Source organism: Hyaena hyaena, unplaced genomic scaffold (genome assembly GCF_003009895.1).
Source record: "Hyaena hyaena isolate Hyena2069 unplaced genomic scaffold, ASM300989v1 scaffold_75, whole genome shotgun sequence".
NCBI lineage: Eukaryota > Metazoa > Chordata > Mammalia > Carnivora > Hyaenidae > Hyaena > Hyaena hyaena.
In genome coordinates, this window is record NW_024080707.1 from 2981973 (window position 1) to 3001865 (window position 19893).

A 19893-nucleotide genomic window follows, 5' to 3' on the forward strand; every position below is an offset into this window, starting at 1 on the left:
GATGGACACTTAGGCTCTTTCCATGTTTTAGCTATTGTGGAGAGTGCTGCTATGAACATTGGGGTACGTGTGCTCCTATGCCTCAGCATTTCTGTATCCCTTCGGTAAATTCCTAGCAGTGCTATTGCTGGGTCATAGGGGAGTTCTATTGTTAGTTTCCTGAGGAACCTCCACACTGTTTTCCAGAGGGGCTGTACCAGTTTACATTCCCACCGACAGTGTAGGAGGGTGCCCGTTTCTCCACATCCTCGCCAGCATCTAGCGTTCTCTGATGTGCTCATTTTAGCCGCTCTGACTGGTGTGAGGTGATATCGCAGTGTGGTTTTGATTTGTATTTCCCTGATGAGGAGGGATGCTGAGCATCGTTTCATGTGTCTGTCAGTGCCATGTCATTCTAATGACCACCAACTCTTGCATAGGTTACTGCAATAAAATCGATAAAAATGCTACTAGCAACTGGCATGAATACTTTACTAGGTGCTGGGTACTGTGGTAAGTGCTTTGTTGTGGATACTTCATTTAATCCTCATACAATCTGGTGGGAAAGATATACAACCCTGTGGGAAAGATGAGGAAATTAAGTCTAACAGAAATGAAGTAGCTCATCCAGGTTCACATTGCTAAAGAAATAAATGGCAGAGCCAGAAATTGGACTCATATTTGTCTTCCTTCAGATCCTGGGCTTTTAAATACAATTTAACTGGCCTCCTTCCTGCCTTTAGGTTTATTCTTCAAATTGTAGGTACAGTGATCTTTTTAAAATTCAGATTTGGTGAGGCCACTCCTCTGATAAGGCTGCAGAACGATTTCCCACTGCTTCCAGAACAAAGTCCAAAGTCCTCTCCATGGCCTTCCTTGGCTCTGCATGACCAGATCCAAACTTTGTACTAGTCTTTTTCTGTCTCTGTGTTCCTGCTACATGTACTGCTCTCAGTTCATTGAGCACAACCTGATATTTCTCATGCCTAGAATGTTCTCTTTCCTTTGTAACTAATTCTTATTCTTTTGAATCATAACCTTACGAGGTACACCTTCCCTGAACTCTCTCTGTCATATCTCCACTTCTCAGACTTTCGGGTCTCCTGTTATCCCTGTGGCAAATTCTTAGGACACTCTACACTTCTTACTAGCTTCTCTCCCAATTATAATTAAATAAGTTCTCGTATAATTGTCTATTTCTACTAGAATATAGACTTCAAATAAGCAAAAGCAATGTCATAAAATTTACCACTATATCCTTAGAGTTTCAAGCTGAGTCTATGACAGAATAGGCACTCAGAAAATCTATTCATTAATATGGTGTGTTTATATATTGGTGTGTGTGTTTGTGTGTGTGTATATATATATATATGTATATAGCTGTACATATATGATAATGTATACATATAGTGTGTGTATGTATATATTAATATGGTGTATATATATTGGTGTGTATATGTATGTGTATGTATATATGTGTCTGTGTGTGTGTACATATATAACATGGCCATTAAAAGGATGAGATGATGCCATTTGCAACAACATGGATAGACCTAGAAGGTATTGTGCTAAGTGAAATAAGTCAGACTGAGAAAGATAAATACCATATGATTTCACTCATATGTGGGACCTAAAAGACCAAATGAATAAACACACAAACAAAAAGCAAAATCAGACCTGTAAATACCAGAGAACAAACTGATGGTTCCAGGAGCGGGGAGGGAGTCGGGGAGGGGAGGGACAGGGGCAGAGGGAGAATGGCCAAAATTAATGGGTGAAGGGGAGTAGAAGATACAGGCTTCCAGTTATACAATGTATAAGTCACAAGAATAAAAGACACAGCATAGGGAATATTGTCAATGATACTATAACAGCCTTGTATGGTGATAGCCAGTAGCTACCCTTGTGATGAATGTAATATAATCTATGGAGAAGTGAAATCATTAAGTTGTACACCTGAAACTAACATAATCCTGTTTGTGAACTATACTGAAATAAAACATTTTTTAAAAATCTACTAATTAAATTCTTATCTGATACTTATAATACACTACATACTATCCTAAGCATTTTACATTCATTTTACTAATTAAATACTATAATCCATTATATAGATACTGTTACTATTCTCATTACATGGTGAGGAAACTGGGGCATGGAGAGATAAGTTAAGTGACCTTAACTTTACTATATGAACCCAGGCAGTCTGGTTCCAGAGACCAAGCTTTTAACCACTACTGTATATTCTTCATAAATATTTCTTGCATATATTTAATGTATTGGAAAAATATTTGGTTAGCAACTTACCTCCATCTCTAATCACTGCCTTGTGTCATTGTTCTTAACACTAACACAGGGGGGTAATGGAGTTCCTTGTGCACTCTCACATTGATGATGGATGTTATTGCCTCGATGAGTACATATTCTCATTAGTAAGTGAATGCCAAAATCAGAGTCCTTCTGAAGAGCAGGTTTCTGTAAGGGGAAGGATGTTGGAAGAGGGAGAGGTAGGGCAGAAGGGGAATGGAGCTTGAGGCTGGCATCTCAAAAACAGTTTTGTCTAAGCCCACGTGGGTGAAAGCAAACATAGGATCATTTGTTTATAACAGGCTCCATAGCTTAGCAAAAATTAGCATGGAATTTAGAATCAGAGAACTTAGGTTTTCTCCTTCCCTGCTGGCTGTCCCCCTTCCCTCTCTCTCCTTCTTTTCTCTCAATCTCTCTCTCTCTCTCTCTCTCTCTCTTTCTCTCTGTCATTGGGTGGCTTTGAGCAAATCATTAGACACCTCCAAGCCTCTATATCCTCATATGCAAAATGGAAAAAGTTTAATAATTATAATACAAAATAATAATTTCTATCTCATGGGATGTATTTTTCAAGGAAACACTGAGATTTGTAAGGGATGTAAGTACTCGGTAAACTGTCAAGTTATGTGTACAAAAGCTAGTTGTGATTGGAGTTTTTTTTAACTTGCAGTCTTAGAGGAGTTTGCTAAAGAAATCAGCATCAAAATGACCTACTTTTCACTGTTATTTCTCTTGAGGGCAGTGAATCCACCCACAGTGAAATCCCTGTCATGTGCAATTGCGAAGTTCCATATTTATAAAGACACGTTAACAAAGTCCTGCCTAGAGAAAGGCCACATAGGGCTTACAAACTGCCTTTGGAAGCAGTGTGTTACAGAATGTAGAAATGTCCCCCAGTTTTTGTGATTTGTTCTGAGAATGCTTTACCCCAGGTTAAAGCAACATGCCTTCTTGAAATCTTGCACTCTGACACGGGTACATTTCATTTACCAAATATTCATCGAAAGAAAAGAAATATCTTTGGACATAAGCACTTACAATGAAAAGTATTGCTAATATAAGGGGAAAAAATCATAACCAAGGCCACTAAGTAAACAGGCCAATAGCCCCGCCTACCACGCTGAAATAAAGAGAGGCTGATTTCCATATGTATGAAACTATTTTGCATTTTAACAAATACTTATTACACTGTGAGGAGGAATAGAGGAATGAAAAAAGCCTGCTAACATCAAGGCACAAAGAACCTAGAGAGGACATCTACAGGGCTAGAAGCTTGTGGATAAAGCTAGAGTCATAAGCTGAATACAGACAATCTAATTAATACACACTTCTCACTTCCAAGGATCAGAAGAGTGGTTTCTTAGTTTTCCTGATGAAGGACTTCTTTCATATTTTTTCCCTATGGAGCCCTTGCTTTAGATGTTTTGCTACAAAAACAAAAACTGTATTTAAAGGTAATAATTAGTCTATCAAATTAAATTTTTAAGTTATTTTATAGAGGCCTATTTAATGCTATTTCAGTTATTACGGTATTCACAAATTAAGAGCTAGGGAAGGTCTGAGGAGACTTTCCTTTCAATGTCAAGGGTTTGCTTTGTTTTGAGGTTAAAAGTGTGGATTTTGCTGTGACTCAGTTCTGTGCTCTGCTTTTACAGAGCACGCCCAGTCACCCAGTCAGACAGGGAAAGCTACATGCTAGCTTGCCCCCATATCCATGGGCCACCTGGCCATTGCATAAGGTCATTGTGTAGTTTGGGTACTGATCAAAGGTACTCAGCCAGGTGATGAGGGGAGTTGAAATTCAGCCCATGCGTCACTTCCCAAGCTTTCTGCCCACGGGCTACGTCTGCCAAGAGGGGTCACATTTTTCTAATTTTCACGAAGGCACTGTATAAATCTGGGGCAGAGGGCAGGGGAGGGGAGGAAGCTGCTAAGACACCCAGTTGCACAGACTGATCATTTTAGAGAACGGGAAAGACATTTCTTATATAATCGTTCGATGCAGTGGGCCATGTCTTCTGGTTGCTGTGACACCCAGCACCCAGCATGCCCACCTATGTTGGACATGTACTAGACTCTCAGTGGATTTTTGTGGAATGAATAAATGAACAAACAGTCTTCTTGTACAATTCTCTACTTCTGAGAGTCCACTGACCTGGTGTGTCAGGATTTGGTGAAAGCGGAATGATACATCAGGGCAGGTCTATATTTTAGAAGTGAATGCCACCAAACTCTAACCTAGCCAAGAGGCAGCTCCTATCTGAGGTCATACAGTGGAAGGGACACTCTGGGAGGGGGTAGGGAGGCAACAGAAAGTTCCTGACATGTGCCAAGCGCTGTACCTAACACTTGGCATATATTGCTTCCGTTTAATTCTGACAGCTAGTTTATGCTGTCTTCCTGTTTTGCAGGAAGCATAGTCCTGTAAACAGAGTCATAGTCAGGCTGCTCACCTTGTCTAAGGTTACACGGCTAGTAAATGAGTGGCAGAGTCAGGATTTATAAACATTTGAGTCAGACTCCAATCTGTTCCACTGGGTTTTGAGTTAGTAGGAGCATCCTGGTCTATGCAATATAAAACTAACCAATTTGGGGAGCTGTTTTTCAAATTTATTCAAATTCTGTTGAACAAAAGGAAAGGAAATGTGGTGGGGGGTTTGGGGATTTTTTGTTTGTTTTTTGATTTTGTTTTTTTTAGAAATCCTGTTCTTTGTTTTTGTAAATAGACTTCCCTAGATGGGGATTATCTGTAGAAAGCATGCATGGAAAATCAGAAAGATGGAGAACAGTGTACAAATAACAAGTATAGGAGTCAGTGAATTGTCATAAAATGAACAGAGGCAGGTAATCAGTAGTCAGAGCAAGACAGGGACCATTAGCAGCCCCATAGAAGCCTGTCCTTAAGTCCCTTCCAGTCACTAGCACTCCACAGTAACTAATATCTGGACTTCCAATATCATAGATTCGTTTTTGCCACTTTTGAACTTTATTTAAATTGAATTCCATTTTTATGTACTTTTCGATACCTGGTTTCTTTTGCTTGACATTTATGTTTATTAGATTCATCCTTGTTATTACATATGGCAGTTGTTCTAATTGATCTAACCACTACATAACCTTGTGATACTACCACTTTCTCAACTGGGCAGAGTTCGATTATGTGAGACCGCTATATAAAAGATTATTTACATTTCTTTTCCATGTGCTTTCTTTGGGTAGAAAGTGGAATTACTTGATGGATGTGTTTCTTTTTTTAAGTTTATTTATTTATTTATTTTGAGGGAGGGAGTGGGGGGGGAGAGAGAGAGAGAGAGAATGAGTGGGGGAGGGGCAGAGAGAGAAGGAACTAGAGGATCCAAAGTGGGTTCTGTGCTGACAGCAGAGAGCCCGATGCAGGGCTCAAACTCACAAACCATGAGATCACGACCTGAGCCAAAGCTGGATGCCTAACCCACTGTGCCACCCAGGTGTCCCTTGATGGATATATCTGATACATGCGGAGGTATCTTAAAATCGCATTTAGAATGATCCCTTATATCAGGAATATAAAATAGTAAAAAATATAAAAGCTGAGAGTAGAATGGTAGTTACCATGGGTTGGGGAAAAGGGGATTGGGAAGATGTTGGTAGAAAGGTACATAGTTTAAGATATGCAAAGTTAGTAAGTCCTAAAGACTACCGTATAGCATGGTGCATCTAGTTAATAATATATCATTTACTTAAAAATTTGTTAAGAAGGTAGTAGGTCTTCTGTTAAATATTCTCATCCCACACACAAGCAGGCATACAGACACACACACAGGGAGGAAACTTTGAGAGGTGATGATTAAATTAATGATGTTGTTTATGGTGACAGTTTCACAGGTGTATGCTTATCTTCAAACTCATCAAGATGTACACAGTACATATGCACAGTTCTTTTGTATGTCAATCATACCTCAACAAAAAATTGCATTGAGATAGTGTTTGTAGAAAATTTGTATTTGGGCTGTAATGCAATGTTTTCACTTGCCAACTTCTCATCTCTGTTAAGGGTTATGGTACTTAGAGTTTCAAAGTTTAAACAATATAGGTGTGTAAATGGCCTCTGTCTCCACTTTCTGAGAGCTCAGTGAGGTAATAACACTTTCTGTACTGGGTATGGAGCCAACTTTTAGGGCACCTGAGGTTTGTTACCAGCTGGGCCACTGGCTTCATTACTGTTAAAATCTATTTCCATATTTTCCAGCTGTGAGGAGCCAGCTCTTTGTGGCCAGTCTGAGATTTCTCAGACTTCTGGGTCTCTCCTTTCCAGCCCCCACCCTCTCTCTCTCTCTCTCTCTACACACACACACACACACACACACACACACACACACACATTTCTACTAGATTTGTATGGGGGAAAAAAACTGGGGAAATTAGAATGTGGGCTAGCTATTAGCTGAAATGGGAAATTATTTAAAAAGCAAAGGGGAGATTGTTACTGAACAAAAAGAATGTTACTCAACAGTTTGTATAGTGTGATCGCCACACATGCATGAACATATATGCACAAAGCGATTAATAATAGTGAGCTAAGTAAAAATGTTACATTTTTATCATTTCAAACTTCTGTTTCTCTGTAATTTTCTCATTTTCTCTAATGCACCTATATCCCATCTGTAACAATGTGATATTTATGAAATATGCATAATACTTAAAGTCTGGATTTGTGTATATTCTCCTATTCTACCTCTCCTGTGAGAATAGGGTAAGTACTCTTTACCCTCATTCTCCAGAAAGAGAAATTTAGTCTTAACAATCTTAGGTAACTTGCCTTAGGTCAGCCGCTGAAGCAAGATGAAGTACCATACCAGGTCTTCTGAGTAAATATTGCACAGCCTCCATGTGCTCATGAGCGCGTTAGGTACATCAGAAAAGGGAAGAGGCGACTGAAGAAGTGACAAAATTTAAGAAAGCAATTACACAATCTTAAATAGAAAATACCCAAGGGTAGGATTCCATTTTAAATCAGCATTTTCAGGAATCCATGCATTTTCAGTGTGGAGCTGAATCTATTTCATAGACCAAGATAGGGTCTTTCCAGGAATCTTGCCCTAGTAATTTAACCTCTGACTTCTTGGCTTGTGCCTTAAGGTAAATTAGAGATAATCATACCTCTCCAGTGGCTATCACAGACATGTTGCAAGGATAGATGAGTAGCGTGCTTAGAACTCTTTTGAGAAGAGGCTTTATGAATGCCACATATTATTACCAGACTAATATTAGCTATAATTATTTACCCATTCTCTCTTCCTGTTTCTCAGGGTCAAATGTAATACCTGTCAGACCTGTAAGAGAGAGTGAATCTCCCTCTGCCACTCTTATTAGAGAAAGGGGGAAAGAAGGGAAGAACAGGAGGTTGGTTCTCCCTGATCTTTCTTCCCTCTGGAAATTTTTGATAAATAGGGTCAACCGCATGACCGTACAAGGTCCCATCACCTGCTCTTCTCCCCTTGAGACTTGCTTCTGTGATATTAAGCTTTGTTCCTTCCCAGAGCCATTTTTGCAAGACAGGAAATGACCGACTTCGTGGGCATGCAACGTGGGCAAGAGGCATAGAGCCCCACATCCAGCAGGGTTCCATAGTTGCTGCCTGGAGACTCATAATAATTTTATCTTTGATCTTGTGTTTTGTAAATGAAGTCTGATGGGAAGATGGAGTGTACTCCAGTGGCTTAGAGCCTTGGCTCATACGTTGTCCCACCTTCTTTCTGCCACTTGCCTATCTTCCCTGGACATATACTCAGCTCCCTGTTTCCTTGACCCCTGGCACCCCGAGACTCATCCAGCACCCCCTCCTTGCCACCATTCCCAGAGGGGCCTGGGTGCAGGTGCAGAGAGAGTCTGAGTTGGGCATGTGTGCCTTGCGAAGTCTCAGGTGGGGCATGGTAGCAGCCATCCCTGGCCTGGGCTGGCATTGCTGTACCATGGTAGACAGAGGCTATGTCTTGTTGGGGTGAGCCTCTTGCACACCCATGCTCTGGGTATCCAGTGTGCCCCAGCGTAGACCTTGTACCGCCCATAGAGGCCACTGATCTGCTGTGGAATGGGACATGGGTCCTGTGGGGAAAGGAGATGCCTGACTTTCCCAGAGCCTGCCCTGGGCTCGGGCACAGCACATCCATTTGGCAGCTGGCAGCAACTTGTGAGTGCCATCCTGCCCTAAGTCACAGGATGCAGGGCCTGGGGTCCTGTGAGAGTATCCACTCTCCTCATAGTATCCTCATGCCTGAGGAAACACAATATTAGAGAGTAAATAAAACACACCGTGCCATTCATTAATTATAATAAATGTGCCATAATAACGTAAGATGTTAACAATACAGAAACCCGAATGTGGGGTATGTGGAAACTCTATATTAGCTTTGCAACTTTTCTGTAAATCTAAGGTTATTGTAAAATAAAATGTTTATTTAAACAGGAAGCAAAAAACAAAGCAGTACCATGACAGCTTCAGAAGGAGAGAAGCTCCAGAAGAAATTAAAAAAAAAAAAAGCTTCATGCTTTCATTACCTTTAACAGCACTTTTCCTGCTGTTTGAATAAGGGGCCCTGCAATTTCATTTTGCACTGGACCCTGCACATTATGTCACTGATCCTGACTGTAAATCCCCTTGCGGAGTACACAGTTCCTATTCTTCCCTACTCCCAAATGCCAGGCCTTTGGGTTACTTTGATTACCATTAATAGTTGTGTTCCTATATATTGATAATCTGCTAAGAACTAAGAGATAAATATTCTTATCGTTTATTTTAAGATGTAGGAAACTGAGGTCCAGGATCACATAGTAAGCGGCAGAAGAGAAACTCTAAATGTGTGAGTCTCACTCCAAAGCTGGTGCTCTTCCCTTGGGATTACAGATACACCATTCAGTCTCTAGATATCCAAGTCTCTAGATAGTTGAGGCTGCTTGGGCATTCCTCTGAGTATTTATTGAGGATCCAGTAGGGACCAAGCACTGGATCCGGTGCTGGAGTCGGAAGTTATAGTGTGGAGGCCAGTGCTGAGCATCACCGGTCCTTTCCTTTGGCTTTCCCCAGAAGTAGCTGGGCTTTGATGCCCATACACTTAGCCCACTCTGACATCTGTGCCACTTGCCTTAGTTACTGTGATAAGAAGTGTCCATCATGGGACACAAACCAAGTCTTGACTATAGATTAAGAGTCCCAAAAAGAACAAATCCTCATTAACCTCAACACTAACTTTACAAAACTTTTCACTTAAAAATTTTGTAGCTGACCAGAATAAGAAGGGGCCGTTGTGTAAGGGCCTATCAGATCCATTGGCCAGTCACTGGCATCTCACTACTGTGCCAAATCTAGGAGCTCAAGTGTGCTTGTTCTGGGTAATAGTGAATGCGCTAGAGAGGTAACCCTTTAGTGGTGGATCTTTGAAGAGAGTCCTCCTTCTCCCTAGTCCTTCTGCTGTCAGGATTGTTGTATTTCCTTTGTCAAGCCAGAGAGGGAATTGGACTGACCCCTTTTTTCCCTCTTCATGAAGGAGAAATGAGATAGATCAATCATCTCATGGTCATTTTGCATATCGACCAATTCAAAAGGCTCTGAGCATCTTAGTTACTGCGAACCACAAGTTGCGGTATGGAAGACACAAAGGTAGCAAGGCCAAGTAGCTGGGAAGTGGTCGGACTTGGTCTTTGATGCGACGCTGGGAATGAGGATGGGAGGGTTCTGGCTCCTCAGGGAAAGCCTCTTTGGAAGAAGTGCTCCTCTGGAAGGAAATAGAGGAGACAAGGGGGTGTGTTGGACACCCTAGAGAGTAAGTGAGGAGATTCTGCATGTTGAAGCAGCAGACCAAAATTGAGGAGGAAAGGAGAGAAGGAACGTGTAAGTCTGGCTTGAAGTGGGTTTTACTAAAAACACCTCAATTCTTGTCTGCACAGTTTTATGGAGTGTGAAAAAAAATGGAGGAAGTCACCTCCAGTGGTTTTGTGGCTTTTTAAGTATGACATACAGGATATTGAATTTTAACCCCTCATTATCCTGAAGTGTCTGCGTGTTTGACGGATAAAAAAACCATCTATTCTTTGAAATGTGCATCTGTGATCAAGTGATTCTAGTCCTTTGGAATCACCCTTCTGCTCATTCTCTTATCTGCTTCCTACTTAGTGTGAGTGTCACACACACAGAATTATTCAAGTGACAATAAAAGGCTATGTGGTCTCCCCTGGATTTCTATATGAACATATGAAAAATATATTCTAAATTTGACAGGAATGTGTGTAGTCTTCTCTATAATAGAATTCCATACAAGATTTTTAAATTTTATTAGCGCCTATTGTGTGCCTGCATTCCGAAAGGCTTGATAGAATTAATGAATGCTGTTCCCCTCAAAATCAGTCATGTATGCAGGAGAGTCTGGCTGATTTTTATAACTGTTGCATCATTAATGCATCTAGCATTTATAACATTAATTCAGTGTTTATTAACATGGAGAGTGCTTAAGTCAATAATGTTGAATATGAGACTCACAGACTTTTGGGTATGGAATGACATGTTGTGAACATTCAGAAAGAGCTTTATTATCCAGCAAAAATATGATCTTAAGGACAAAATTTTTTGAATGGACCACCGAGAAATATTTCCAGAAAGTCTGCCCACCACCACGAAGCAGAGCCCGGCGTTAATCAAAGTGAAAATCTGCAGTGTTCACATCTGGCTCCACCTGAAAGTCCGGTTCAGAATTTCCCTGTGACCCTGGCAGCTGCAGAAGAGAAGTTTTAGCTTTGTTTAGTATAACAAGAGCTGAGACTTCAGGCCAATAAAAGTGTTCACGTATAACCTAAGTCTTATCAGGGAAACCTCATCTTAAAGGAGAGATTCAGAAGAGGGGAGAATAGCCTACGCCTCTTGCTTGTGCGGGTCAGTGTTTGCTGAATTACAAGTCTCCAACATGCACACATTTCCCTGAATGAATGACTGCCTAGACTTCCAGCGTAATTGTCAGCAGCACCCACTCCCCACCCCCAGCCCCACGCCCAAATTTTCGACTCTATGTTTCATTTAGAAGAAAAGCAAATGAGAAAATGCTTTCCTCATTTCTCTTCCAGACTGCAAACCCTCAGAAATGACATCACGCACCCTAAAGAGCCCCGGGATGACTAAGGCAGAGAGAGCCTGAGAAAACTCACTGCTTCTGCGTTTAGTTTTAGGACACATGTATGCAGATGAGCCTCTAAGAGATGTTTCCCCGCCTTCTTCCTCGGAGGAAGTTTCTTGGTAGATCAGGGACACCTCACCCAGGCGGGGGGGGTAAAAGGGGGGTGGTGGTGAAAACTTGGCACCCGCCACCCCAGGCAGAGCACCGCGGTGATTTGTTCTCCTGGTGGAGAGAGCTGGAAGGAAGGAGTCGGCGCGCAAATAATGAAGGAGCACGGGGCCACCTTCAGTAGCTCCGGAATCAGCGGCGGCGGGGACTCGGCTATGGACAGCCTGCAGCCGCTCCAGCCTAACTACATGCCTGTGTGTTTGTTTGCAGAAGAATCTTATCAAAAATTAGCAATGGAAACGCTGGAGGAATTGGACTGGTGCTTAGACCAGCTAGAGACCATCCAGACCTACCGCTCTGTCAGTGAGATGGCTTCTAACAAGGTAAGGGGCGACCGTTTATTCATTCGGGCTCCCCGGCTTCCCCTGGGCTCTCCGGCCTCTGCCTCCTGCAGGGGGTGCATCCGAGGACGCGGCGGTGAGACCGGGTTTGCTGAGCTGCCTCGGAAGGTTCTGTCCCCAAGAGCCACACTTTGCTTGGATCTTGATGCCACTACAGCAAAAGTTAAAAATCCTCAGTCCGCTTTCATTCCCAGAAACCAAACTTCTTTGTTAGTGATGTAGTTTGGAATTTGTTTAAGGGGAGAGGTGTTTATTAACTGTACAAACGAAAGTCCTTTTTTCAAAAAATAACTGTCAGAAGGTAAAATCTGAATGAATTCATAGGGTAAAATGGTAACATGCTGCATTGCTACCAGGTGTTAGACATATTTTTTGAATAAGAAAATAATGTGATCTCCATGTATCAATGGAGAACGGTTCACCCTGAAGTTCTGTAAGTTCTGAAATTCTTCTCAGAAGGACATTCTGGGATTCTCTAACATTTCTTTTATGATGCTGGCATTAACTAAGATAAAAAAAAAAAAAAGAAAGAAAGAGAAGAGAAAGAAAGAAAGAAAGAGTATACTCTGTTTCCAAAAAAGTTTTTTTTTAAAGTTTGCTGCTTTGCAATGTGGACTTGAGATTAAATTCCACCCATACTGTGAAGAAATAGTTTTACTTACAATCCCCAGACAAAATTTAGTGTTGAAGAGTTTTAATTATCTGTCATTATATCATTTGTTTAATTAACACCTGGATTTAGAGTGCTAATTTATGTAGTGAGAGTTGTCACTTTTCGTTTGTTTGTCCCCTGCCCTTGGAGAATGTTGACTTTATAAATATATACGATGTATGTGTTTGCATGTATATATTTATTGTTGTTGGGTTTTATGGAAAGCTTCACCACTGTACCTTTAAGAGTATTCATTATAAGAATCCTCAATCATCCTAGCCTGAAGAATTGTCTTACTATCTTACGGTTCTGGGGGCCCGGAAGAGGTTTTGTTCCACACCTGCCAACATGCCCTTTCCAGCCCTGAGGTTCACTAGTGAATGTGTGTCCCTCCTCCCTCTTTCCTGACATTAAAAGTATCACCTCTTCCTATGAGGCTTACTGACTCCTGCTCAAGGGATATGAGTTGAGGGAGCGCTGTGTCCTTAGGAGGTCTTGAAGGGGTCTGGAGGGGGAGGGATAGACTCTTCTTACTCTTGTTTCTTGGTTAATGAAATGGCAAAAAATAAAATAAGTCTCGTTCTCAAATTTTAGTTCAGATTCAAGTTGGAAAAAAAAGAAAAGTTTTGAGATTTAACTCTTTACTGACATTTTTCTGAAGTTCTCAACTAAAAGCTAAATTCGGGATTTTCCAGGCTGTTGTAAACTCAACCAACTGCTTCCCCATGAGGAGGGCTCAACTGCATAACTTCTCTAAACCACACTGAACTCCAAGCAGAAAGAGTTTCACACATGCTTTAGTCTGTTTTGAAGCATTAACAGATCCTCTGTTTACTGCATGTTGTGAGCATTGATGCCCGTATGAGATGTAGGTCCAATATTTAGGGGTAGCTTTTTAGCAGATTTCACCATAAGAAAACATGCTGAACTTTCTTCTTGAGTTACTAAGATAAAGTAGACAACTAGTTGCAGGGGACAAAAGAGTATTCATTGAGAAACTACAACTTGTCATTATTTTTCATTTGGAGTGTTGATGTCTTATAAATTCTAAACAGGTTTGTGTCTGGAGTGTTGAAGTTACACATTATTTTGCAAATTTATTTAAAAATTGTTCATACTCAGTGTAATGGTCAATAAGGCTCTAAGACCAAAGACTGTGTGGAATTGGTGAGAATTCCAATCGTTTAAGGCTTCCGCTCCTACTTTATGGTGTCTTGTGCAGGAAGCAATGAAAGTTGAATAGACCTAACCCTAAAGAAAGGGCTAAACCTTAATGCTGACACAGTTAGCTTAAGTAGAAGGCATGCAGCTTCACCTATTTTTTGATATGTACAGTGGAAAGGTTGTCAGGCAAAGCAATTATCCAGTAGATGAATAATTCTCAGCTGACAGCTAAAGTCAATTCCATTTGTAAAAAGATCTCTCTTTTTACTCAGTGAACTTCTCCCTCCCCCTCTCCCCAGAATCTTGATTATCCAGATAATTGTCTCAGGTAAAGCTTAATCCATGGCACGTTATGATATGATATGATATGATATGATATGATATGATATAAGTAATATAATATAATAAGAATATTTTGTGGCCACCAAGAAGAAGTTTGTCTGTATTCCATTTTCTGGGTACTAAATTATTTGTGGAAAAAAGTAAAATTCCACATTTATGTTTAAATGTGGTTGAAATTATTTGAACATCCCATCCAAGTCACTGTTTACAAATACAATCATCATCATCATTATCATTATCACTACTATGCAGTTGTATCTGGTCATTTTTGCTTACCCTCACTGAACAAAGGAGCTCTGGGAAATCTCTGAGTTATAGACTTGGACGTGAGTGTGAAGTTCTATACAGGGAAGTATGTGAGAAGCATAGGCTTTGGAGTCAAAAGATTGTAGTTCAGATCCCATCTCTACCATTTACTAGCTGTGAAACAGGGGAAAAAGTGGTACTCTACCCTACTGGGTTACCGTGAAGATTTAGTGAGATAATGCATCCGAAATCTTCAGCAAGGCACCTGATGTGTAGTAAAAATTAATGAATGATAACTTATTAATAGCATCCACTACATCTTTGCAAAAACTATAGGTCCTTAGTTCTGATCAGCTAAGTGATGACTGAGTTTTTACCTACTCCACAGTGGTGGTGGGAAAACCAGTGTTTTGTGTTGAGGGTGTTTGGGAAGATGCAAATAAGTGAGCGTTGACTGTGGCTAGTAGCGGAAAAGCAAGCAGTCTTTCATATTTACCCAGCTGGGTAGGGTTGTGTGTTTATTGTTTTTTCTTAACCCTTTTATATTTTGAGGGAAACTGTGACATCAAAGATTATAACTGGCTTTCCCAAGTGTGCTTCAGAGCCTGAGAGCAACAGAAGGAACTGTTTCTGGGACTCATAGAAAGTCTTCTCCTTGGCCCCAATTTCCCTCATCCCTTGATGGTGGCCACAGGCCAAATGGAATTCCAGAATTACAGAGAAAGATGCAGCCAGGTGGGATAATACTATAGGCTGTCTTTCCCCAAGAATTACAAGATGAAATAAATGAAGCGGTTTTATGAGGCAATGACATTGTTTTTCAAGATGAAAAGAATGTCAAGGGAACCTTCTGCCAGTAGCCCAAGTTCAATTAGACATGTTAGAGTTGTTTTCTGTAACGACAGATTGGCTTCTTAGACTCGTTCATTAATTTTTGCTTCAACTCTTATCGCCTCTTGCATTAGAAGAATTGTCATACACTTCAGTGAAATGCATCAGAGCATGAGTTCCTCAGTGGCAAAACAGTCAGATGTTTTGAAAACAGGATGCTTTGGCTGTGCTGTGTAAAAAGAGGAACGGAAAGAGAAACAGTATAGCAAGGAAGAAAGCAAATAGCCTCAGCAGGATCCCCAGCCCCACAACGGCATAAACACTGACCTATCTTCCTGACCTTCACTGTGGCTCAGTTCCTGACCTCGTGTCACCAAAGCCAGCCGACGTCATTGGAGGAGGATAGGAGGAATGGCACAGCTGCTGTGCGGGTGACTAGAATTTCCTGTCTCCTTCCTGACAGACTCAGTCAGAAAAGTACAGAGTTGCAACAACAGTAGCTGAGGAAGGACGGGCATGAAACGATCCCAGTCGGGCGTAGCTGTGAATGACAAGGAAAGGGAGCTTTGACTGAGAAGTAGAGTCTCTTGCCTCAACTTTTCAGGTGAAAGTTTTCAGAGGGGTCATTTATACTCAGCATGCTGAATGTTTTTCAAAAGATGAACATGCTGTGGTATTCAACGAGGAGCTATGTTCAAGCAACTTATCACTCTCCTAACTTCCCCACAAACATCTCCATTATCCTTTTCTTTCTTGACTAGCTTTGCCCTGGGGCTGTTTAATGTGTAGGACAAAGGTTTGGGCTCTATCGGTGAAAATAGATGTTTCCTTGTTGAAAAGAGCGGTCCTCCATAATACCAGTGGTCTCTTTAGAATGAAGGACCAGGACCCAGCACTTACTTCAATCAGTGTTTGCTAAGGAAATATGCAAGATGGGAATGGGAGATGGAAGGTCTTTTTTCTCTGAAGGCATCATGGAGTCAGCTGCAGATAGCATCGCAGGGGAAGTGAGTCCTTCTGGCTATGCAGGTTTATCTTTCCGGTTCTTCAGGTGTGTCTGTACTGGACTACTGAACCTTTGTAAAGGCAAATAATTGCCTGTGCTCTTGGGTGAGAAAGAATAAACTCATGTGATTTCACCAGCTTGGAGCCACTTGGGATCCAAGCTGCATGATACTGGAATGTGATCATGACAGGCTGATTGCCCTGCAATTGGGTGAGTCCTTTTTTCTATTTAGCTCAATAATCAATAAACATGAGAAATGTTGGATCCAGCAGAACCATAAAGGAAATAGGTTGTATTGGTCAACAGATTCACCTTAGAGCACTGTCAGGAAGGTGATAGGCAGGTGACCAATTTCTGAAAGGGATTAATTCCACTTTTGCCCACAGTTAGGTGATAGGACTAGAGCATTGCCACCCTTAGGGCAAGTGGGGTCCTTTTCCAGGACCCTTTGCTTTAAGAGGGCCCTCGCCTGGTCTTCCTCTAGCTGTGCTCTGCTCCAGGAGGTGAGGAGGCAGCTGGGCTAAGGGGCAGCTGTGCTTCCTGCTCCAGACCACACTGCATCCACTGGACCCCGTGCATTTTCTACCCAATGGCTCTGAACTGCTTCCGGGGCCTGTACAGGCCTCTTTCCTGGATGTGCTGCAGGAATTCACACCCTTAGGCCCAAGGAGTAGCCAAGAGGCAGCAGTGTGGCTTGGAAGAGGTGTGTGGGAGGAGCTTGAAAATGCAGGCCATGGCAGAGGGAGTACGGAAGCTTACACGTGGGTTCCTTAGGGAAGAAATGGGACAGAGCATGTCCAGGAACTAGGTCCCCCTGCACTGCCATAACCAGGAATTCACATTTCATGGTGGCCTTCCAAGCTGCTAGGAAGGGATGGCTGTCAAGGAAGGAGTATTGGAGGTAGCTCAAATTGTATCTCTGTCTATTTAAACACATGTATGTGGCCCCATGAACATTAGAGGTGACTTGGATTAGAAGACAGATTAGAATGAAAATCAATTCTGACAGCCAGGTGGGGTACTCACATATTTTCCATCCAAGTTTTCTGACTTGCCTCTCAGGTGTATACAGAACTGGAGGCAGCAAAGGGCAAAGAGCCTACGGGCACAAGCCATGAGTTTGAGTTCTATCTCTGCCTCCATTTAGCAATGTTATCTTAAACAGTCAAATCATTTTGAAATTTTGCCTTTCTTTATCTACAAAACAAAATAGTTGGAGAAGACCATTTCCATGGTCTCCTGCAGCTCTTGCGTTTGTTGTTGGGACGGTTATAGTAGACAAGCAAACTCCTTTTGCAAGTGTATGCTATGGGTGCAGACATTGTGCTAGGCTCCTTACCTACATTCCGTCATTAATGCTTTCAGCAGCCCTTTGGAATAGATACTATTATTATCTTGATTTTGTAGTAAATTGATTTAAAGAGTTGAATTATATTGCCTAGGGAAAGAAGAGAGCAGGATTCACACTCAGGGCCATCTGACTCATCATCAATGATCCCACTAGAACAGATAAATTTAGAAATATAGAGGTATTTAATTCCCGTATAAGGGAATTTTATCATTTCTGGGAGGTCTTATTCTTCTAACTCTGGACGTCACTGCTTGTTTAGGTCTGGTTCAAAATCCTAGTCTGCAGTTGCCATCCTCTGGGCCTCCAGACCATCCCTTAATAATCTTAAACTCAATCTTCCCGGCTGGGAAGCAGTGTCTCTGAACATAGAAGAGGGAGGAGAATAACCATACTTCTAGAAAATAGTTGTAAAGCGCTCTTCAAAAATGTGAATAACAGCATTAAACTAATCTGATGCCTACTGGGGACCAGTTCGCTAAATTCAGGATCTATGTTTCCAAAATTCTCTATCATGGCCTAAGAGAAGACAGTGAAATTTTGTTTAAAAGACAACCTACCCCCAAATTCCCTTTTTATTCACCCCACAACCTAAAGAGAAAATGGAGAGAGGCTAGTCTTTTTTTAAAAAATATCATTCAAATTTAATTGGGGCAATTTCATCGTATGTTACATCTTTTCTAATATATGCCCTAAGACCGTGGAACAGAGGAGCATTGCATCAGTAGCAATAATTAATGTAGGGAAATTTCCAAGCTGTATTAGCTGATGTGGGAAACTAAGAAGGAAAAGAATTAAATTTCTGTATGACTTAACAGCCCATTGACAAGTCCGTGAGACAGGCAGAGAGGCCTTCCTCTAGGAGCTCAACTGCGTCAATGATGACACTTCGCTAAGGGCAAAAGGCAATCTGTGCCCCACAACCCTGTCAGTCTACTTAAACATATAAAAATTCCTTTGGAACTTCCTTTATCTCTACCTGCCCCCAAGATGTACGCTGGCAATCACACTCCAAGCTTATGGTTCACTGATATATATCTGAAGGGTCTCATGACTGAGTTTTTACTAAACAGTAATAAATGACCTTTTTCTAACAGCAGCTAGTCCCTCAAGGTCCTTAAGCCTTGCTTCCAAAATACCTTAGAAACCTACACTATCCCTAATCCCCTCCCAACCTGAAAGTATATAATTCGTCACTCTTCACAACCCCAGTGTAGCTCTTTCTGCCATGGGCCCTGTCCCCACGCTCTGATAAAACCACCTTTCTGCACTGAAGACATCTCAAGAATTCTTTCTTGGCTGTCGCTCCAAACACCAACATTCCAGACGACATCATTATTGAGAGTGTATTGGATATTCTAAGTTTTATTCTTTGAAAATTTAACAAACCAAAGATTCTGAAAGTTTCGTGCTTTGTAATAATTTCAATTTTTAATCTATTTTGCTTAATTTAAGCATTTCTGCACTGATAGTTATGGGACCATTTCCTTCACTGAGTTCTAATCCATTTCCCCAGTATTTCTGCTAGTTCGCTTGAAAGTCCCACATGATCAAATCCTAAAAATAAAGCAGGAATGAAGTGACAGCACCTTACCTTCCACTGTTGCACGTCTGGCTAGCCGATAAGACGGCATTATATTATAAAAATCTGATAAATACGTCATTTTAGGGGAGCCTTTTGCTCCATATGAAAAACAAATCAGATAACTAGGTTTTGAGTGTCACGTAAATCCAGAATACTAGTTTTGAACAATAGAATGACAATATATTAATGGAATAAATGTCTATTTCACATTTTTAAAAATTTTTTAAAGTTTTTTTGTGTGAAGGAGAATGCAAGTAGGGGAGGAGCAGGGAGAGGGGTACAGAGGATCTGAAGCAGGCTCTACACTGACAGGTTGACAGCAGTGAGCCTGATGTGGGACTTGAACTCACGAACAGTGAGATCATGACCTGAGCTAAAGTCAGGCACTCAACCAACTGAGCCACCCAGGTGCCCCTATTTCACACTTTTTATACTTCTTTCGTGTCTTTTTTTTTTTCCTTTTAGAATGTGTTCCAATCCAAAAAGCTTCCAAAATCAGTGCCATTATTATCTATGAAAGAACAGCCAGGGGTGGAGCTTACTCTTGCACTATTTTTCCAAAACATTTACATATAAGTAACAGCGTGCTCAGCAAAGGGAGATCCAAAGCTCTCTGGAAGCCAAGACTTGCCAAACCAGAGATACTGGGGCAGACTTGTGCCACAGTCAATAGAATTCACACTCTTGAAGGCACTATGCCAATAGTGGATGTGCATCCCAGCACATCTCTCCACTTAGCATTTTTCAGGGACCTGTCAGCCCCTCTGTGTCTTGCCCATTTGTA

The 19893-nt window shown here is 41.4% G+C and overlaps 1 protein-coding gene across 1 annotated transcript in view; it reads left to right on the plus strand.

The window, feature by feature from the left end:
• Nucleotides 1–19893, plus strand: part of PDE4B (phosphodiesterase 4B) — a 354431-nt gene that overhangs the window by 307149 nt on the left and 27389 nt on the right. Inside the window, exon 6 of the mRNA XM_039233423.1 lies at nt 11805–11917. Within this exon, the coding sequence (XP_039089354.1) occupies nt 11805–11917 (113 nt within the window). The remainder of the gene's footprint in view (nt 1–11804; nt 11918–19893) is intronic.